Raw genomic sequence first — 23,304 nt, forward strand, 5'->3', positions numbered from 1 at the left:
CACAGGTGCGGGCTATTGTTGCCCAGGCAACAGCCCATTTGCCCTGATTGGCTGAGCTGCCCCTCTGGAGAAAGAGTCTAAATAAAGTTTTTTTTTAGCCCATAATTAGTTAAATCAAATTAAATCTCCATATCATCCAATTTTGTGTTTATTTATTTTGCCACTATGTGTGTGTATGTTTATATATACATATATATATATATACATAATAATATTGCAAATTTTGATCCGGCCTGCATATCAACTTAGGTTCACAATAAGTTTTAACCTGCCTAGTTGTGCGACAAACCACAAAGATGGGAAACTGTTTTCAAACTGCAATTACACAACACTCAAAGCAGAATTTGGCAGATTTGTCAACTATTGAGACTCAGACATTACCACACAACCAGTGTGGGAATTTGTATATACACCAGTTTGTATACTCAAGCCTGTGAAGGAGGCTGTTGTGAGTTGGCTGTGTGGTGGCCAGCTTTTAAAAATGTAATCAGAATGCATTCATTTGTTGATGGCTAAGGAACTTTTTTGCCGACTTTTCTTCAGGCTTCATGTAGACCAAACTCTGTATGAGAAGGCTATATGAGACATGCAATAATACAGTCAAAGATATTTTACTTTTTTGATTAAATAAAAGCATGTCAATGAACCCTACATGTCTGGCCCTTGATGTGATTCTCATCTTCCAGTGTGGGCCTTAGTGAAATTGAGTTTCACACCCCTGGCTTAAAGTGTTTATGTTATAGTTACATGATTTAACTGAAGTGCTTAAAGCAGAAATGATAGTGCCTTTTTTTACCAGGTTAGAGCAACACCCACTCCAAATGTCTGTGCACATCCATGCCTGGGAAATAGCAGTTTGAGCAAATTGGAACACATTGTATTGTCCCTATAAAGCAGTTCGGGTTATGTATTTAAACCCTTACAATCCTGCCAAATCCTTGCAATCCTACCAAATTCTAAGCATGGTCATTTTGTGACAATTTCCAATTGATATTCATTTGGAATAGGCTTTAACCAGATTTAGATTTGGATTTTAAACATGATTCCAAAGTAAGATGTTCCATTTGCTAATCTGTGGAGATTAGAAAGCACTACGAGTGCAAGTAAGCAAAAAATTTTACACATGGGAAGCCTTTTATGCAATATTCTTAATATTTCAATGTATTCATACTGAAAATGGAATTTTTTTGAATGTAATGTGCATTTGCCTCTTCCTTTCCTCTAAGAATGAAAATTAGAAATGCAAAGCCCGTCACAGTATATGAAAGGAGAAAAGTTGGCTTTCTAAGAGGTGTGAAAACCCAAAGTGTTTCCCGCAGGGGATGAAGATAAAACATAAGAGGGCTTAATGTCAAAAAAATTGTGACACGAGAGTAGGTAAATAAGCTGAACTGTGGCGTACAAACTGTGTGTTTGTGTTGAGCTTAAGGAAGGAAGGACGGCAGGAAGAGAGTGTCAGTGGAAATGATAAGGTTTGATTGCACAGAGGAGGAGGAGGAGGAGGAGGAGGAGGAGGAGGTCCAATGCATGTGTGGCAGCTGTTGAGTTATTTGCAACTAAGTCAAGAGTGAGTTCCTACACGGTCTTTACACAAATGTTGAGTGCTGCATAAGACAGACAAAAAGGAAGGGAAATGCAATGAAATGCCAGGAGATGCAGTGGTGATGTGAATGGGAATATGTCTCAGAGTGACCCTGTGCAGAGAGAGAGAGAGAGAGAGAGAGAGAGAGAGAGAGAGAGAAAGAAAGAGAGAGAGAGCGCAGTGGGAGGGAGGAAGTCCTCCACTCCAGGACTTCTGATGAAGCGCGTCAGACGTTACTGTATGAGAGAAAGCAGAGGACTTTGGCCACCAGTGAGGAACGAGAGGCAGATGTGAAAGTGGACTGTTTGTATGCAAGTGGGGTGAAAAGAGAGAGACCCTCCCCTCCTCTCTGTGGGTCAGCCGATGAAAGAAGATGATGAGCCAAATCAGCAGTGCCCTCTCCGACTTCTTCTTCGAGTACGAGACCCCGCGCCAGGTGCTGGTGAGGAACAGGAGGGTGGGAGTGGTGTGCCGCCTGATCCAGCTGGGGGTCCTGGCTTACATCATCGGGTAAGACGCACACACATTCATCCATTGTTTCTGTGCCGTTCAGAGGGGGGAAACAGGCAGGGAGGCTTTGCATTGTCAAGTTTCAACTTGCGTGGAGTGACACGGTCGGATGCAAAATGACCTTTCGGAGTGACCCCGCAAATTCTAAAGTCAGAATCCGAATCAAAATTTTGAATAGAGTTTATGGCCAAGAAAGTAACACTTACAAGGACTTTGCCTTGGTGGCTGGTGCATATATAAACAAACAGACATTAAATAAATTAAATAAGCAACAAACATAAACATATACAAAATAACTGTTTAACATAAGAAAAAAAGTCTTTATATTTTTGCTGGCTCAACGATTACAAAATACAACAGTCATAGGTTGATACATATTCAAAGTCCTTTTGCCATTACCAAAAAAACAAAACGTTTTTCAAGTAAATGGTAGATATACAGTATATGAGGCATACCTCAAGTATGCCATATACACATGCCTGTCCTATAACTTCAGATTCATCTTTTTCAATGCACATGATATATACTGTATAAACCAAAACACATTTTACAGTATTTCATTCAACAGTTGAGTCAGTGGAGTTGATTTCACACCGCCACACTGCCCTCCTGTAAATATAGGCTATTATGGAAAACACACAGGTCAATTATAAGAAATCTATTCAGGGATTTGGTAGTAAGTTGAATAGTGATACAGGGCATTTAAAATGTTTCTTTGGAAATGGGTTGTCTAGAGGGACGTCAGCCGGAGTCTTGATTTTGTTTACATGTTAAAAAAAAAAGAATCATGTACTGATAAAATTGTTAAAAGAACATCATGTTTAAAAGGAAGACATGTTATTTGACTTCTGGAGGGTTCCACCAATGGTCAGAGATACACTACATACTGTAAGTAGCCAGGTAGTGTTGACACAGTAAATAGGCCCTGCATATAAAGTGTGAGCCAGGGCGTGAGATCTTATTATCTGCCCTTCTTACGTTGAGACAAAGAAAATACAGCATGCTTGTTCACTTACGCATACTAGCTCCATACGCTTGCTTTGACAAGTTGGAGTGATTCCCTGCAAAGTCATTTCGCGGAATGGGGAAGTCTGGTATTTTTTCAACCACACTTCACAGCAGTTTTTGTTAGTTTGAAATTCTTCACTGACCGTTTGTGTTTGTGCATGTTTGTGCATGTCTGCGCTCATGTATGAGTGTGTGATTGTATCTCTGTGTCACTTCACCTCTGAGCAGCAGAACCTGAGGATCTGAGTGTGATGAACACGCTGAGGCATATGCTAACACATGTAACAATCAACTGCTGCCCAGTTTGCTGCCAAACGCTGCCAAACGCCACAGAGACATGTTACCTTCCACTGGTGACCTTGATGATGACCAAAGATGTGATAGAGACAAACAAATTTAAGAATATCTTCTCTTGCTAATGGCAAGTTGATATATTTACACACACATATATATATATATATATATATATATATATATATATATATAAAGTGAAACAGCAAGCTGATTGAAACCAATGGTCCATAAAGGAATGAGTCTCGCATTGCCAGAATTTCCTCCACAGCGCCGCGGAGGAGGGTCTGGCTAGTCCACACAGCATTCCGGGATGGGAGAAAAACTGGTTCTTTGGTTTATTGGCATTCTTCAAACCAATCACAATCGTCTTGGGTTGTGCTAAACGTCGGATGGAGCCACGGCGCCTCGGAAGGAACTTGTTTTGGTGGAACGTGTATACATTTAAAAGTGGTTTTAGTCGTGCAACAGAAAACTCTGATTGGACAGATAGTCTAGCTAGCTGTCTGGATTTACCCTGCAGAGATCTGAGGAGCAGTTAACCATAGTCCTCAGAAATCCACCAGAGTTTAAAATGACCATACAAAGAATGCGGAAGGTAACGGACATCCAGCCGAAAATGAGAGACATCTGGGGGAATTTCCAGTAGCACCTGATCAATTCCGGAAGTGAAACGTCGTTGATTTAGACTACATAAGAACCAACAGATTTACATCTTGTCATGGTGCTTTAATCTTCACAATCTACATAGTCAGAATGATAACCTTTTCATTTCAAACCTTAAAAAAAATGTGTTAAAGGTCCCATGACATGCTGCTTTTTGGATGTTTTTATATAGACCTTAGTGGTCCCCTAATACTGTATCTGAAGTCTCTTTTATATAGGCCTTAGTGGTCCCCTAATACTGTATCTGAAGTCTCTTTTATATAGGCCTTAGTGGTCCCCTAATACTGTATCTGAAGTCTCTTTTATATAGACCTTAGTGGTCCCCTAATACTGTATCTGAAGTCTCTTTTATATAGACCTTAGTGGTCCCCTAATACTGTATCTGAAGTCTTTTTTATATAGACCTTAGTGGTCCCCTAATACTGTATCTGAAGTCTCTTTTATATAGGCCTTAGTGGTCCCCTAATACTGTATCTGAAGTCTCTTTTATATAGACCTTAGTGGTCCCCTAATACTGTATCTGAAGTCTCTTTTATATAGACCTTAGTGGTCCCCTAATACTGTATCTGAAGTCTCTTTTATATAGACCTTAGTGGTCCCCTAATACTGTATCTGAAGTCTCTTTTATATAGACCTTAGTGGTCCCCTAATACTGTACTGAATCTTTATAACCTAGTGGTCCCCTAATACTGTATCTGAAGTCTCTTTTATATAGGCCTTAGTGGTCCCCTAATACTGTATCTGAAGTCTCTTTTATATAGGCCTTAGTGGTCCCCTAATACTGTACTGAAGTCTCTTATATAGGCCTTAGTGGTCCCCTAATACTGTATCTGAAGTCTCTTTTATATAGACCTTAGTGGTCCTTAATACTGTATCTGAAGTCTCTTTTATATGACCTTAGTGGTCCTCTAATACTGTATCTGAAGTCTCTTTTATATAACCTTAGTGTTCTTAATACTGTATCTGAAGTCTCTTTTATATGACCTTAGTGGCCCCTAATACTGTATCTGAAGTCTCTTTTATATAGGCCTTAGTGGTCCCCTAATACTGTATCTGAAGTCTCTTTTATATAGACCTTAGTGGTCCCCTAATACTGTATCTGAAGTCTCTTTTATATACACCTTAGTGGTCCCCTAATACTGTATCTGAAGTCTCTTTTATATAGACCTTAGTGGTCCCCTAATACTGTATCTGAAGTCTCTTTTATATAGACCTTAGTGCCCCTAATTCTGTATCTGAAGTCTCTTTTATATAGGCCTTAGTGGTCCCCTAATACTGTATCTGAAGTCTCTTTTATATAGGCCTTAGTGGTCCCCTAATACTGTATCTGAAGTCTCTTTTATATAGGCCTAGTGGTCCCCTAATACTGTATCTGAAGTCTCTTTTATATAGACTTAGTGGTCCCTAATACTGTATCTGAAGACTCTTTTATATAGGCCTTAGTGGTCCCCTAATACTGTATCTGAAGTCTCTTTATATAGGCCTTAGTGGTCCCCTAATACTGTATCTGAAGTCTCTTTTATATAGGCCTTAGTGGTCCCCTAATACTGTATCTGAAGACTCTTTCCCGAAATTCAGCCTTGGTGCAGAATTACAGCCACTAGAGCCAGTCCTACAATAAGCTTTCCTTAGGATGTGCCATTTCTGTGTCTGTAGCTATTGAGGAGGAGAGAGGGGGGGCAAAGTGTAGGGTGGGGGTGTGGCCTTGACCAACTGCCACTTTGCTTGTTTGAAAGCCATGATGTCTCTCTCTCTCATGGGTGGGCCACTTTCCTTGGGCGGTCAAAGCAGAGAAAGGAGAGGTAACCTTGCTCCTTATGACCTCATAAGGAGAAGATTCCAGATCAGCCCATGTGAGCTTTCATTTTCTCAAAGGCAGAGCAGGATACCCAGGGCTCGGTTTACACCTATCACCATTTCTAGCCACTGGGGGACCATAGGCAGGTTGGGGGAACTCATATTGTGTAACAGACAATAAAGTATTATCTTATCTTATCTTATGTTAAAAAAACCTCATAAATTGAAATTGTCATGCCATGGGACCTTTAGAGGAGCTGTACTTGATATTCAGGACATTAATATAGCATCAGTAGTATGTATTTGCTATGTAAAGATTTAGTGGAGTAATCTTTGTCTGTTTTGATAGCCGGTCCTGCAGCGTGTGCACGTCAGTGCCTTGTGGGTGTGTCTGTATCAGACACCGAGGGCCGTGACAAAGCGTCTGTAATCGACGAGTTAGTGAACGGTCTGTGAGAGCCATGTGGAGGCAATCATAGACCGCTCTTTCGATTATCGAATATCGAGTACGGCCCCTTTAAGCTAAACGTAACTGTGAAATGTGGTTTCATTTTCCACCGTGCGCTGATATAAAGGGATCATCCACGGTGTCACTCAAAGGTTTTGTCTCTTTTGGTATTAGGGCTACCCGAGCGTGACAGGGCTTCTCCTGTCACCTGCCTCTGCAGCCATGAGGCCTCATTTAGGCCGGGCCGGTGATGGACATGAAATGGATTGTGATTACATTCTCCTCTGCAGGCTGACAGCTCGGAGCAGAAGTCAGCCTGTATCTCTGAGGCACTAGCAGTGAACCGGTGAACCACTGCTTCTCTTCTTTTCAGATTTCAGATTTCATGTTAACCTTAGACTTGCCGCAAATACAGTACAGGCCAAAAGTTTGGACAAACCTTCTCATTCAATGCGTTTCCTTTTTATTTTCATGACTATTTACATTGTAGATTCTCACTGAAGGCATCAAAACTATGAATGAACACATATGGAATTATGTACTTAACAAAAAAGTGTGATATAACTGAAAACATGTCTTATATTTTAGATTCTTCAAAGTAGCCACCCTTTGCTTTTTTATTAATAAGGGAAAAAATCCCACTAATTAACCCTGACAAGGCACACCTGTGAAGTGAAAACCATTTCAGGTGACTACCTCATGAAGCTCATTGAGAGAACACCAAGGGTTTGCAGAGTTATCAAAAAAAGCAAAGGGTGGCTACTTTGAGGAATCTAAAATATAAGACATGTTTTCAGTTATTTCACACTTTTTTGTTAAGTACATAATTCCATATGTGTTCATTCATAGTTTTGATGCCTTCAGTGAGAATCTACAATGTAAATAGTCATGAAAATAAAGAAACACATTGAATGAGAAGGTGTGTCCAAACTTTTGGCCTGTACTGTACATTTAGTATTCTACTTTTTCTTTTAAATCAGCAAAAAGAAGGAATTTATTGCAGTTGTTGGTACACTTATTTTACAGATATACTTTTGTGCTTTCATTATCTAAATCGTACGGAAGATGATTAGGGCCTATGTGAAAATTGTATTTGAGTTCTGAGTTTAAACTCAGAATTCTAATTTTAATTAATTCAATTTTAATTTTGGTTCTTGCATGCATACTACTGGACATTTTTGGGTTTTGGTTTCCTCGTCTTGAGGTTAAGATGAATTGGGCATACTTGTACCTCTCCCCCCCCCCCTTGTGTTTGTGTGTGTGTGTGTACGCGTGTATGTGAGTATGCTTGTTTGTTTTGTTTGTATTTTGGGTGTTGATTTTTATATATTTGTTCAATATGTTGTCAAAAAAACGTCAATAAAATCCTAATCCTCTTCCATACAATTGACACCTCCATTCTCATGGAGGAAACTGTACGCATCCTCGGCCAGCTGCAGTTTGGGAGCACACACACCAGACACACTCTGCATAAATCCCGTGCAGAATAAAATCCCACATGAATGGTTTTTGAAAATATTTGACAAATCAATTTGAATGTACGTCTCTTGTGTCAGAAAGCAACGACTAATTAGAACAGCAGCCCCAGCAAACCCTAATTCATTCGCATCTTGTCACTTTTAGGTTGACAACAAAGCCAATCTTTTGTTCGCATTTCATAGTGATTAGCTGAAGGTTGGCCTTTTTAGTTTTCATACTAAATTGTCTTCACGTTCCGAACTCTAATCTCAGCGCCACATCAAGGAGCCCTCCCCGCTGCCTCTGTGTTCTCCGTCTGTCGGAGCAGATACAGATCTCACTTAGACTGCTGTTTTAGAAGATCCTTCCATTATTTCACGCTCATGGCTTTCTTTATTCAATTCGTCTGCTCTATTTTTTCCCCCCTTCCTCTTGAATGTAAGCTCTGACTTACATCATTTGATTTGCCTAACTGATAGAAGTTGTGGCTTTTAGATTACTGTCCAAACGGTACCTCATTTCAGCCTGCAGTTTGAAAGCTGTTTCTGTTCGCCTGTTGCTGTAAGGTGCTTTCATTTCACACAGACAAATGAATGTGTGCTGCAATACATGCAGTCCTTTGGGCTTTCTGCTGGGGGGTAATTGCTTTTCACACCCTATATAAAATAGCTCAGCATGAGCCCATGTGTGTGTGTACATACAGTATCTTTCCTGTGCACACCAGCTGTTACCCGTATCTGCCGGCCACACTCACAGATAGAGCAACACAAGAAGCTTCACTCTGCATTGTTCAAAACGTACTGCGTCCGAGTGTGAACAGAACAAACTTGGAACATTTAACATTTGGCTTAAAAGCAAGAGTTCTACAGTGGATCTCATAGCTCTTAGATCAGAGGGTTTTCAGGGGTCTTCAATGTTTTTTAAGCCAAGGACCCCTTAACTGAAAGGGAGATGGAGCAGGGACCCTCTACTACATATGTTTACATATGGCCTACAATAACGTGTAGGGCAGTCTAAAGCCTTTACACATACCTTTTTAGTGCAAAAAAAATTCTAAGCAATTAAAAACAATAATAAATACTAAAAATAAAAAAAACCTGATTACTTAGTCTGGCTATCACCAGACCAAGCTCAATCTTTTAAGATTGAACATTAGTCTGGGGAGTCTGCTCTGTATTTTCTACTGCACAAGAGGCGTGATCAACGGGCATACTTCAAATGACTCTGTACAGGTTGTTGCGCTTCGGTGGCCGCCTTGTTGAATGTAAACAAAAAGCTGCTTGGTCGCTTCACTATCGCCATCTTGTTAAACCGGCCTATAGCCTGCCAGGTGGATAAGCCAGTTTGTGATTGGTCCCCGCAGATTTGTAACTGAAGCAGGATAGATAAACGTACAGGTTTCCAGCCTGAGCTGCAGGGAGAAATCAAATCGCCAGCACCCAGTCTACTAATTACTACTATAAAGACTGGATAATTGATAAGTAGGCTAATTAACTTGAGGGTTGTAACACTTTTTTAACAGACGTGTAACACATTGCTGCAGCCCTTGCAATGTCGGGTATTTAGAAACTGGCAAGATTCAAAAAAATATGTTAAAACAAGTCCATTCTATTCAATGTGTCAGATTTGTCTTAGAGACCTTTAAAGTATGAGCGCCGTGACATGTCTCAACCACAATCCCTTGCACACGTGTCCCTGTGAGCTATGCTGCTGGCATATGCGATTGCAGATTGCGAGTGCAGAATGTCAACATCACCCCTGCATGTCCTTGCCTGTGGGGTTGGCTGGTTGGATGGTTGGCTGGTTGGCTGGAGTGAAGTGGGCGTCTCAGGTGTTGATATGCCTGACTCAGAAACCTGATTCTGATTCTGATAATTCTAACTGTGTCTTGTACAGGTGGGTGTTCATCTACGAGAAAGGCTACCAGTCCACAGACATAGCGGTAAGCTCCGTCTTCACCAAAATGAAAGGAGTGGGCTATACCAACATAGAGGGACGTGAGAGAGTGTGGGATGTGGCCGACTACGTCTTCCCTCCGCAGGTTGGTGAGCTTTTGTACACATGCGGAGACATTTCATGTGTGCTCATCACATGAACTGGACAAGAATTTTTTTTGCACCTGGTGCAAGTCATTGGCCCTTGTTAGCAGCGGCGTAGCACAACATTCTGGACCCTGTACAAAGGCAGGCCCCTCCCGTCACCCACAGTTATTTTTCTAGCATCTTTTCGGGCCCTCCTCAAATTAGGGGCCCTGTATACTCAGTAGGGCTGCACAATAAATTGTTTTGTTATTGTCATTGCGATTTAACTGCCGCAACAAACAGATCGCGAAAGACATTCAGAGATTTTTTTTGTATTAGTTGAAAGAAATAATCAGTAGAAAACAGCACTTTAAAGTGTTGTTATTTTTTAGTGGTGCCTCTTATGTTTGAAATGATTTCATTTCGTTTGTTTTAAATTCAACAAACAATGTGTTGTATTTTAGCAGAATAATGAAAGCAGCAGAACTGGGTTCCCTTTAATATCTGTTAATGTATGCAAGTAATATCGTCATCACAATATTCAACAACGTTATCGCATATCGCATATTTTCCTCATTTCGTGCTTCCCTAATACTCCAGCCAACCCCCCCCCCCCGAAGTCTGATGCCCCTGATTGTTAGGATTATAGTACATGTGTGTCAGAGTCAGATGTCATGAAGTCAACATCCACAGTCCATGAATCAAACTGTCAGAGTGAACAAACATAAGGCTGAGTCAGCGGTCAGATCGTGAGGAAGTTCAAGGTTTAGTCTTGCTTTTACAAACATCTGTGTTGGCTAGATTTTATATGCCAAAACCAATCAATGACGACACAGACTAATGTTACTGCTGGTTTCTAAACTTGACCTGGACGACACAGTAATCTGGCTTTGTCAACATCAAGGTGCCTCTGTGCTTTCCAAAAGTCATTGCGGGCATTTCTGTGAAGAACTGAGTAAACAACCTAACAAAGGTGGACTCTGAGAAAATATATATCATTTGTTTACCTAAAAAGTTGCTGTGTCCTGTTATTTGTAGAAAAGAAATAAAGAGACACAATGTTGAGACAAGATTGTCATGTTTGCTTTGACATCTGGGTGTGGGCCTTTTTTTTTTTTTATAATTGAGTGTGGGTTTGATCACGATAAACCCAACCAACAAGATGAAATGGTCACTCAGGTAGAACTCCTCACACTTTGATCAGGTATCAAAAAATATAGGCATGAAAGGGCTTAACTATGGTCAAAAAGTAGAATTTCAAAACAATAATTTGACATTCGGGGAAACGCGCTTGTTCGCTTTTTTGCTCCGAGTTACATGAGAAGTTCTCTCATATCTGTCGGCTAAATATGAAGCTGCAGCCGGCAGCAGGTTAGCTTAGCTTAGCATAAAAACAGTAAACCGAGGAAACAGCTAGCCTGGCTCTGTGCAAAGGTCACAAAACTCCGCCTAGCAGCACCTAACTGACAGGCCGCAGCGTTAGAAGTGTTGTCGCTACCCGAACGGTTTACGAAATAACTTTTCTCATTACAAACAATAACAGAAGATGGAAATCATTTAAAAAACGTATGTATGTATGTAGATGTTATGAACAGAGTCCAGATTGTGTGGTAGGGCTAATTTAGCCTATAATACAGTCAGGTGTACAGCAGACAGAGATATAATTAATGGTGGTAGGGGCTGAGAGAGACAGGCTCATGCTGAAAAGTCCATTTCTCCCCTCACTCTTTGTGTGGTATTGAAGAGTTGGATGGCCCTGGGGACAAAGGACCTCCTCAACCTGCCTGTTGAGCATGACAGTGACAGAAGTCTGCCACTGATCATGCTCCTCTGTTTGATGAACGTGCTGTGTAGTGGGTGGCGGTCATCGTCCATGATCGCCAGCATCCTACTCGTGGTCCGTTTCTCTGCGGTTGCTGTGAGTGACTCAGAGCCAGCTTTCATTACCAGCCTGTTCAGTCGCCCAGCGTCTCTCTCTTCTTAATGCTGCCTGCACCAGCACACCACAGCATAAAACAGGACACTGGCAATGACTGATTGTTTGATTGCTAACGTTAGCTCACAACGCCATTCAAGTGACAGCCTTTGTTGCGTTTGATTGCTAACTTGTAGCCAGCAGTAAACGACCTTCGTTATGTAGGTCCATTTTTATTGTATTGACATTACAGAAGTCTCTCGTTAGCAGGTTCTTGTAGGCTACTTGTCGCAAAGTGAAGCGTGCGCGACTCACACCTGCACTCGACTCACATCGGGTAGTGACAGTGCTATGAGTGCATACAAAGCCAACAGAAAGATGCATTTAGACACAAAGTTGGACTGGGGAAATTGAAACCTAAAGAACTGGAGTTTCTGCTGAGTTGTGTACAGTCAGAGGCTGAGCTGTCCCAAACACACAGACACACAACGCGGACATTGTCGGGTCGTCCATTGTCGGGTCGTCCATTGTCGGGTCGTCCATTGCTAGCTAGCTTACAGCCAACGGCTGTGTGGGGTGAATCAACACGGACTGTACAATGGGCCAGCAGTTAAATTTGCGCGGATTACGTGAAAGTATTCACTTTGCTTTCTGTCTTAAAACAACACCTTTAAAAGCTATAGTGCGTAACGTTTCTGTCGCCCCCATGAGGAATTCTAAGTAATGACAACAAAACTGTCGGCGCGTCCACGTGATACAAGCCTTCCGTTATCGCGCACCACCCCCACCCCTCCTCCACACAGTTGCGCTCAGCCAAGGAGGACACGGAGGATTAAAAAAAAACATGGACTCTTCAGAAGAGGTCATTATCTTCGCATTTTCTGCGCAAAAGTCAGCGGACGCCACAATCTTCTGAACATATTCATACTGAGAAATCCAGAGAGAGTCGTGTGGAGCTGATAGTCTCAATCAGCTTTGTAGCGACTCATTTGGCAATGGCTTGAATGTAACGGACGTTCATTAATATCAAAAAGTTACACACTAAAGCTTTAATGTTCACCGATTAGCATGTTGTAACTCGTTTTAAACAAGAAGTCCTTGTTTATCGCCAAGAAATAGTTTAGCACAACTTTGTCGTTTTTACACTTTGTCGTTTCTTTATTGTTTTTACACATGACGTCAAGTAATTGGGTTTGACGAGAATACTGATCTATCTCCTCATCTAATTTGCAGCAAAACAAAGTGTATTTCCCAAAATGTCTAACTATTCCTTTGAGCTGAAACTGACCATGGATAAAAGCAGGTGTGACTTTTTGGATTTAAAGTTTAGGTTTGAAAGTGAAACTGTGATCTCACTAGTGTCACCATGGGACACAACTGATTAATGTTTGAGAGGCTGTTAGAAACTTTATTGCCTAACAACTACTGCATCCTTTATTATGTCATTTTATGGCACAAACAAACGAGATTAAAATGTAACACATTGCTTCTTTTAACCCTAAACTTCAGGGAGACTCATCTTTTGTGGTAATGACAAACTACATTATAACTGAAGGTCAGAAGATGGGAAAGTGTCCAGAGGTAAGTGGAAATGCTCCCTCCCCTTTTCTTACTTCCCCTTCGTTCCCTCTGACTTATACACTTCCTTAAATAGTCAAACTAAACAGGAATTGTGTCTCATTCCAAGACTGCTTCTGTAATTGGGCAATTGTGTAGCTGTCGAGTAGCAGAAAAAATGTCAACCTAAAAAAGCTTTCAATTTAAAGGCCTAAAAAATGACATACACAGCAGTTTCTGTATGCTGCAAACCCTCACGCTAAATGCGAAACAGTTTTTTTCACACTGTCGTGCTGTTTTCATGTTGTTCACATCCACATTCCACAGTTGTGTGTCGCACTCTGACCCTGACGTCTTTGTTTACAGCTCCACGGCAAGCACAACTGCAGCTCACACGCTGACTGTGAAGGAGGGAGTTTCAAACGTACGGGACATGGTAAATCCTGACGGCCCGACAGTGTGTGACATCAGCAGTCCTCACTGAGTAACCGTCTGTCCATCTGTGGCTAAACGCAGATCAGCCCACATCTTTGCCTTTCTGCTATCTGCAATGTAACTTGTTGTACTTGTACTTTACTAGAGTCGTTGCTTTTCATGCCACTTTCTACTTCTACTCCACTACATCTCAGAGGGAAAATATTTAGTTTAGTTCAGCTTTAGTTACTAGTTACTTTACAGATTAGGATTTTTGTATACACATGTAACATAACACATGTAGTTTATAAAATACAATGTTTCATAATAAATTAAACTGCCCAACAATATAACGGCCTACAAGTCCAGCTGAAATGATCAGACCATTAATCACACAGAACTGTTGGGATCGTTTCCAGTTTCTAAAGTGGGAGGATTTTTTCTGCATTGAGAACTTTTTACAATGCAGGACTTTTACTTATAACAGAGTAGTTTTAGTGTGGTATCAGTACTTTTACTTTTAGAATCTGAAGACTTCTTCCACCACTATTTCTTTTTGTTTCGCCGGGGACGAAAGCCCTTCTTAAACTTATAACTTCTTGAAGCCAGTGACAGGATGAAAATGCGCTGAGGAAAGTAGATAATCGTGTACGGGAGGGTTATGGAGCAGTGTTTGCACAATGGGTTGTGGCTCCGGATTGGCTCACACGGTAGAAACTAAAATACACCACTTCTGATGCATATCATTGTCACTGCTAAGGTAAACACTTAGATGTAAATTGTGCATTGTGCTTCTCCAGCACTGAGAAAACCCCCCAATTAAAATCAACAAACTCAGTCTTAGCAACCAAACACATAGTGAGTGTGTGTGTGTGTGTGTGTGTGTGTGTGTGCGAGCAGTTTCATCAGTGAAGCGTGCAAGTACAACCCTGCCTTAGGCAAGTAGACACATGCATGCGCAGCATATGTTATCACAGACGTCACAATAACTCCTGTGCATGTGGGCCGACACAAACCATAAGCATACAGAGACATCGAAAACAAATAACCATTCAGACGAGCCTTTTTTTTTTTTTTTAATAGGTCCAAACATATACAGTGTCGTCGGCGAGTTCAAAGAGCAGTTACATAAATTTATTTTCCCGAGGGTTAAATCTGGAGCCTTTCGAGCCCTCTGTGCCAGACATCGACTTCAATGAGACCAATGTTAGCCAAAGCTTTACATCTGTCTGTGTCAATCCAGTCAAATACACCTTCAGGTGCCAGTATCTCTTCGGAGGCGAAGAGATACTGGATGCTTGTAGACAAGTAAACAGTTTGGGGGGGCCCTGTAGCTAAACAGACTGGTGGGCTCCAGTGAAAGGTCAGAGACTGAATGCTGAGTGACCAAAGAGAATTTCAAGATATTCTAAAGAAATCAAGCAGCACACGATGAGAGGCTGCTAGCGACAAAGCCAATCACACGGGGAGAAATTCTATGCAAGGATCAGGGCGAGATAAAGAAAAGAGCTATTTCAGCGCTTGCTTTGATTCGCCTTTATATCTCGCTCGCTGCCGTTGATGCTAATTCCAGATAGTTTGATAAAAAGTGGGGGCAGAGAGTGTTTAGAATTGCTTTGATGTTAAAGCCTACACGTCTTTCTTTCTTTTTTTTTTGTATTGTTGCTGCTCGAAACACTCGCTCCAGTTTGAAGTTGTGTGCCCAATGCCGAACTCTAGTCTGTTCTTATTTCAAGGGCAAATGACGGGGGTCTGCCTGAACGCCACCAAGACCTGCGAGGTGTTGGCGTGGTGCCCTGTTGAGGATGATGGCGACGTACCAAAGTATGTGAAAACACTGAATTATTCACACTGCAAGCCGATACTGACTTGCAACGCATGCGATGATTGCATTTGTGATGATTTATGCGCCTCAGCATACTGGATTTCGTACTATTCTCTCTTCTGTTTATTCCCATCTAGCCCTCCTATGCTGATGTCGGCAGAGAACTACACACTGTTCATCAAGAATTCTGTTACTTTCCCCTTATTTGGCGTCTCAAGGTGATGCGCCTCATTCATATCAAATTCATTATTATTAATTAATTATTTAGCTCAGCAGATGCTACAAATGTTTCCAAATGAAGGTAAAGGTGAAGACTGATAAATAGAAATAAGCCAGCTTTTTTTTCGTATGTTGTTAGAGCTTCATCCTTAGCTGAATAACGATAAATAAATAGAAAAGGCAGGTAAGATCAGAATTGCATCATGGTAATTGTAGGATCTTGTGTTTTTGAACTAAAAGTCAGGATATCTCGTCTTCTACAGCATTGATTCGGACTTTTCTTTTTTAAATCTTATTCTCACAAGTCCTCAAACTTTATGAAAGTGTTGACACTAAATTGATAGAGTGGCCCTTTAAGTTTGAAATGTTGTGCCATACCAGGGGTTTGAACTAATGTTGTTGGTAAAATCAACGCTTAAAGACAATAAATCTCTTAAGTGCCTATTTACTAAAATTACTTTTTTAAATCCACTTCAGTCATGCTCTAGATGGTTTTGTGCCCTTAATTGTGCAAAGAAGTAAATCTCAGATGGTCAGTCGACAATATTCGTGGACTTTAAAAATGATAAGAAATCATGAAGAAATCATACACAGCATGGCACCTTATCTATTAGGCTAAATGCAAATAATTGAATGTAATTTGAGGTTATATTGTTTTCCTGGCCACTAAAATAGCTCTATTTATTACTCCCAATTATTTACTGACCAATTGTGCTTTCAGGAGCAACCTGGTGGAGAATATTGATACTGCATACATCAGCAAATGCCTTTATGATCCGACGAATGCTCCACTGTGTCCCATCTTCCGACTGGGAGACATAGTTAAACTGTCTGGCTTCAAATTCGAAACAATAGCCAGGGTGGTAAGTCAGCTGATCTTTACTTAACACTGAAAGGAAAGGGATGATTGTTCAGGTGGGGAGGCAGACTTGTATTCCATCCAGTCACCGCTGCACATGTGTTGTCTTTTGCTGTTTTGTTCCCTTTGTTTCTCCTGCTATTGTGGAGACTTGCATTGTGTATTATGTGCTTGTGTCCTGACAGGGAGGGGCCATCGGTATTGTGGTCGACTGGACATGTAACCTAGATGTGGATGTGAAACACTGTATACCAAAGTACACCTTCCACGGTCTGTACGGAAACGCCGCTGAGACAGACCAAACCAGAGCTTCAGTTGGCTACAATTTCAGGTGTGTACATAACTTCAGTGAATGAACATAGACGCAAGCGTTTTTACACTGCAGAAATACGTATATAATAGGCTACGCTTATTTTAGGACATAGACTTATTCATTTATATGTATTTGCTTTCTCACCAAGAGTTAAGATTAATACCACTCTTAAAATTGTGCGTCATGTACAGCATGGAGCTGGAGCCAGCAGCCGGGTATCTTAGATCAGCATAAAGACTGAGAACAGATGAAAACAGCTGGTGTGGTTTTATAGGGTGTACGTAACACCCCAGAAAACCATAAAGTGTTGGCTTTTCTTTAAACCAATCACAGTCGTCTTGGGCGGCGCTGAACTCCGGACGCAGCGACGGTGACTCTGCAAAATAGTCTCGGGAATGAACCTGTTTGGCAGAACGTTTGCACCCTGCAAAAGAAAACGCCACATACAATATTAAATAAAGTAATACAGTATATGTGAGCTGTATAAATTAGTCGGATACATGGTTTAACGTCATTTGCTCTTACCAGTGTATCGCCGTGTGTACAGCAATCCCACCAATCGGTCCCAAAACGTCCCTCTAAAATAGTACATGCAGTAAACATATTCTTTGTAAATCTTACAATCATTCCCTGAAAGACAAGCAGGCCGGTCTTATATCCCGTAGCAAGGGATTTTAAGAACGGCAAACAGAGTAATGTACTTCCAATTTAGACAGAGCTAGGCTATAGCTCTTTCCCCCCGTTTGCAGTTTTTATGTGAAGCTAAGCTAATGCCTACTTGCTGTAGCTTCATATTGAATAAGTGTATTTTTAATAGAGGTTTAATGCTCTGAAGTCACTGGGTCTGGTCATTTCCTGTTCCAGTGTGTTTAATCCGCATTAACTGCCTGACAAACAGCAACAAAACACTGCTGATGGAAACGTCTTCTTTCATGTTGATATACTGTCAACATATCCAGTAATTATTGCTCATTTTATTTTCCATGGACTGGACTGAACTCAAGTCCATTTAATTAAATACAGTGTAGCCTTAAATCACATACATTTGCCTCAAAGGGCTTCACAATCTGTGCAGCGTTGCGGCACTCTCTGTTCTTAGACCCCAAAAACCTGAAGAAGAGCAACAGAGAAGGGATTCCTCTCCGTGCACAGACAGACATGCAATAGAAGACCAACATAGTACATTTCAGAATAGACAATCAGGTTGACAAAAAAATATAGGTAGTAAATAATGACTTAATGATAGATTGTAAACGACTGGATCCATTGAAGACATCGAAGAACTTCAGGTGTCGCCAAACAGCCCTGAGCCACAGAGACCTCTCAACTCCCAGGAGGCACAGCATTCACACAGATAGGAGACAGAAACAAGAGGGAGAGAGAGACAAGAACAACATGCGCACATGGGGGGGGGGGCAGAGAGAGAGAGAGAGAGATAGAGAGAGGACGAATGCCCAGCTCCCAAACACCAACAGCCAGGAGAGAGACCAGATCACAGGAAAGCTGCTTTTCCTGGACAGAAAAGCCTGAAACAAACCGAAATGTGCTTTAGGCCAGAATTCAAACGGCTGCATCTTAGCAGCTAAATATGTTGCCTCCTGCCACAACTTAAGAGATGACCACCTAGAGCAATAGCTTCCTGTCAATATGCAAATACGTTTAGAGTTTTTGGAGAAGGTTGTAACAATGTGCTAAGTTGCGTGATGATTTTGCTGTATCGTTGTACTCCTCGTGCCTTTATCTCTTCATTCAGTTTAAGTTGGTGTTCATGTTACGGTTTATGTTGTGCCAGTTATTGTTAATTTCCTTTTATTTATATGTTACGTAAGAAATGTCTTGTCATGCCAATTAAGCTCTCTAAATTGAAAACAATTGAAAATGGAGGAGAGAGAGAGAGAGAGAGAGAGAGAGAGAGAGAGAGAGAGAGAGAGACAGCTGTTTTCGTGGAACACAAACAAAGAGAGATGCAGTGGGTTTTTTATGAGGTTTACAGCATTCTTGTATGCAGGACAAACATGGACATAAAAGACTCACTGAGACTGGGGCCGACCCTCCTGACGGATAACGGTAACACGTACCAGCCTAAAGTAATCAAAGAATAAGCAACTAACTGCGAGTGAAGGCGAAAGACAGCGCTCTCTGTGTGAGGTCTAATGCAGGCCTGCGATGCCTGAAGTTCCTAATGCGTCCTTGCCCTCGGTAAAACCTGACCCTCCAAGATTTGGTTCAAACTGTCACTTGTTATCAATCATTCCGCTTTTATTTGTCACATGAAATTGTGCAAGGTCCAATTCCGGTGAAATGTTATCTCCATCAGTTCCTTTAACTTGTGCACGATTCATCATAAAAGCAGAATATGGCCGTCACATCGGCACGCAGAAAATGAATGTACGTATTCTGAGGATAGTCTGCTCTCTGAGCTCATACAGGCATCCGTAGGATATTATTTAGGGAGTGCTAACTGGCTTTAGGGGTGCTGACTGCAATGGCATTGGACGACTTCAATACCTTACTGCCACTTACTGTTATACATTCTGAAGGTTTAAAAGCCCTTGGGTTTTGCAGTAGTGTATTACATGGAGAAACGTGCTCTTGTTCATGATCCTAAGCAACATAATCTCAAACAGATATAGGGAAGACGTGGGAAATATTTACACATCCTATGTAACCTAATGTATAATTCCCATGGCTGCCCGTTTTGTAGGTATGCAAAGCATTATTTGGAGGACAACGAACAGAAGAGAACCCTTCTCAAAGTGTTTGGGATCAGGTTCGATATCATTGTGCAGTCACTGGTGAGTTATATTATGTGAATATTTTTACTCCGATCAAATTATGAGTTGAGAAAATAGTCAACCAGAATTTTGAATCATCGGCACTCTGTCCTTCACAGGCAAGAAAGTTTGATATCATCCCAACACTGACAGCTATAGGCTCTGGAGTGGGCATCTTTGGAGTGGTATGTCACAGCCCAGAGTACCTGCAATAATTGAGTATCGTCTGTGGAATACTTTTGGACATTAACTACAGTAATTCTGATTTTACAGGCAACTGTAGTATGTGACTTGGTGCTGCTCTATTTGCTGCCGAAGAGAGAATTTTACAAGAACATGAAATTCAAATACACAGACCCCCATGTACAGGTAAGCTCTACTGTGTGATGAACGCAAATGATAATCTGATGTCACTTCTGCTGTGGTGTAAGTTCAGTTTGAACACAAGGTGGCAGCAGAGAGGCTTTAAACAATACCAGTCCAGACAGACACAGAACAGACCAACGATTGTTTTCAATGTCCAGTCATCTGTTGCTTATTTTCTCAATAACTGATCAGTTGTGTGGCCTATAAACGCAAAACATTGTGAAAAATTTCGATCAGTGTTCCCCAGAGCCCAAGATGACGTCCACAAATGTCTTGTTTTGTCCACAACTCAAAGAATTTTTACTTTTCTTTCTTAAAAAATATCCAAAATCCTCCCTGCCCACTAATAATAATAATAATAATAATACATTTTATTTAAAGGCGCCTTTCATGACACTCAAGGACGCCTTACAAAATTTATAAAAAACATTTAAAGAAGAAAAAGAAAAAGAAAACCAGTACAGCATCAAACATTAATCACATAAAAGCCTGCCTAAACAGATACGTTTTAAGACGAGATTTAAAAACTGAGAGACTAGGGCATAAAGTTGCCACCGCCAATTATGTTACTATTACTAATATATATATATATATTTAATAATTCACACCATATATAATTGAACAAATATTTCATATGTGACAAAAGTGCTGATGTAGTTGTACTAATATCCAATTATGTTACTATGTATTGATTACAATTTGTTTTACTTTTTTTATTCTGGTCTGGTATTGTTTTTTATGTATTTATCTCAGTTATTATTATCATCTCTGCCACAATTATTACATTCCACCCTAGTAAGGTTCACCAAACATCAATACATCCATACACACATTTACCCTATACTGTACATGACTTGCACATTTGTACATTCAATCACTGCTGTATATATTGTTTAACTGTCTGTAATTGTTTGTGTATTGTTGTATTGTATAGTTTACTCTATATGTCACCTTTTTTGTAACACACTACCTTCACAACTTTAATTTCTTCTTTAAAAATAATGATCCAAAAGATTAACATAATAGCTGGCAATTCATTTAGTAGTTGATAAGTCAAATCATCTCTGCAGCTCTGAACATTTTGGATGCATTTCAGTTCTTGTGAAAGAAGGATTTTGCATCCAAACTAGAAAACCCCCACGAGCACACGGGAGCAGTAACCTTCAGATTAATGCTGTATTTACACCCATAACACCCACAGACAGGGGCATGGGCGTCTACTGTATGCTTGCTACAGTTCAGCCATGCATCTGATGGAAGATGAAATCTTACCCCATACATTCCCAGACGGTTTCCTTCTGTTACTGAAACAAGCAGAACATTTTTGTATTTCCAGCCCGACAGCGAGTCGCTGCGTATAGAAACAAGCGTCTATTACACCTTTGAAGCGAATGCAAGACAAGTCCAAGGCACTGGCCAGTCCAACGTGAGTGCATGTAGAAGTCTAGAGCAGTGGATCCCAAAGTAGGGGCCGGGGACATCCGGGGGGGTCCTTGAGGGGGTTGCAGGGGGTCCGCAGCAAAACGGGGGAATCATTCATTTTCACTAGAACTACATCCAGAAGTAACACAGTGACAGAAGGTATGACTGTTTGGGTCATGGCTTTCATACACTTCCTGTAATGAAACCTCTAAAAGCAAAAATTCGCTCAGATGGGGGCCCCCCGGGGGAAAAAAATCTTATCAACGGGTCAAATTTGTAACACTTTAGGGGGTAAAAGTTTGGGAACCACTGGTCTAGACAGCAGAGTAGATTTTTTTTTTAATGTTCATACATTCTATAGTGTGATGATTAGGAGAATCCTTTTGTCGTTGCCCGAGAGGTCTAAATGGTTCCTATGTGCTATGGATTTTACTTTTTATCCTGCAGGACCCTGATTCAGAGGCATGCAGCACAGAGACGGAGGTATGCAAAGTAAGAGATTTCTATATTTCTAGAACACTGAAGCCTATTTGCTTGGTTTTTAGGATGGCTGATGTTTTATTTATCTGCTATTCCCGTAGAAGTGACGTGGGAGCAACATTTCGAGGTACTTTGAAGGACTACTGAACTGGGACCCTGCAGTAGACCCTACAAGACACACACACACAACACACACACACAACTCTGGATTGAAAGGACAGTCTAAGACAGTGCTCAACGTGTCCCGTTTCTTCAGCAGCATCTTCTACCAACATCTTCCCTCTCTTACAGCAACCCTGAGTGACTGGGACTGACTCTTGATGTCGTCTGTAGAGCTTTAGCGTAGCTCCGCTGTATGTGTAGTTTTTTGGGTGTATAGCTCGGTTTGCCTTTGTTCACACTTTGGGGCGTAACCTCCACCAGTGCAGCTGAAAGAACACTTTCTGGCACTTCCAGTTGCTTCCGTGTTTCCACAAATCATCCATAAGTCATCCAGTAGTTCTGTCGCCGTCTTTTTCAAAGCAAGAAACACACAGATAACGTGTGGGTGTGCCACAGTGAATCTTCCCCCGTGTGCACCATGTGATCGGCAATAAATTCAATAAAAGATGTACAGTAATATGACTGCTTTTTGTCTTGTCTCGCAGTGCAAACAGGAATACAGGCAACATATAAAAAATAATTCAGATTTTCTTTTTCTTTTTTATTGTTTTTGATTATGTCTAGGTGTACAAAATGCATGCAGAAAAATAGCTTCTGTATATATATCGGTACATATTTACATTGTAACAACTGCATTCTGTAGGGATGTGCCATGCTTCTGTTTTTGTATGCCGAGGCGAGGGAGTACATTCAGAGAAATGCACAAGACGACACGAGACACAGAGACAGCAGGCGCCTTCAACGCACACATCCGGCACAAATGCTGAGATCCAATCGTCCCTGACTGAACACTGAGCACACAGCTCACTCCCACAGTCCTCCTTTTGGGATACAACTATGACCTGAAATCATGAGAAATGATTCCTGTCACTCACGCAACTGCTCCCATTGATTTTTCTTCTGTGTTTCACGACAGTGACAACGCTAAGCTAGAAAGCATTTAGAGTGTGAAAAAGTCCGCCATGGCAGCACAATTTAATATTTGTATTTAGTACGTATCTGGACCTAGATTTGCATTAAAATAGCGACTAGAGAATATGAAGTCTGTAAGTATCCAGGGATGAATTGTGCAACATTGAAAGAGGGAACTAAAATGCATCGCCATTTCAATACACCATGTGCTGTAGAATCGCTTTTAGGCTAAATTCCATTAAACGTAGCAGCATCGATCAGGGTGGATGCAATACATGCAGATGCCATTTAAATATAGTTGCAGT

At 41.0% G+C, this 23,304-nt stretch overlaps 1 protein-coding gene across 5 annotated transcripts; it reads left to right on the plus strand.

Annotated features, from left to right (window-relative positions):
* The first annotated feature begins 1,585 nt into the window (after positions 1 to 1,585).
* p2rx1 (purinergic receptor P2X, ligand-gated ion channel, 1) lies at positions 1,586 to 22,546 on the plus strand. 5 transcript variants are annotated; one of them, XM_039778390.1, is made up of 14 exons: positions 1,586 to 2,092; positions 9,657 to 9,801; positions 13,206 to 13,277; positions 13,620 to 13,689; positions 15,404 to 15,491; positions 15,630 to 15,710; positions 16,433 to 16,574; positions 16,756 to 16,901; positions 19,588 to 19,678; positions 19,777 to 19,842; positions 19,931 to 20,026; positions 21,360 to 21,449; positions 21,893 to 21,928; positions 22,027 to 22,546. In XM_039778390.1, exons 1-14 carry the CDS (start codon positions 1,956 to 1,958, stop codon positions 22,030 to 22,032), a joined length of 1,266 nt encoding a protein of 421 aa, XP_039634324.1. In that variant the 5' UTR covers positions 1,586 to 1,955; the 3' UTR covers positions 22,033 to 22,546. The 5 variants fall into 5 exon arrangements, with proteins under 5 accessions (XP_039634324.1, XP_039634325.1, XP_039634323.1 ...); XM_039778391.1 differs by having other exon boundaries at positions 13,620 to 13,677; positions 21,893 to 21,937; XM_039778389.1 differs by having other exon boundaries at positions 1,587 to 2,092; positions 21,893 to 21,937.
* The last annotated feature ends 758 nt before the right edge of the window (positions 22,547 to 23,304 follow it).

This window comes from Perca fluviatilis, chromosome 16 (assembly GCF_010015445.1).
Source record: "Perca fluviatilis chromosome 16, GENO_Pfluv_1.0, whole genome shotgun sequence".
NCBI classification, from domain to species: Eukaryota; Metazoa; Chordata; class Actinopteri; order Perciformes; family Percidae; genus Perca; species Perca fluviatilis.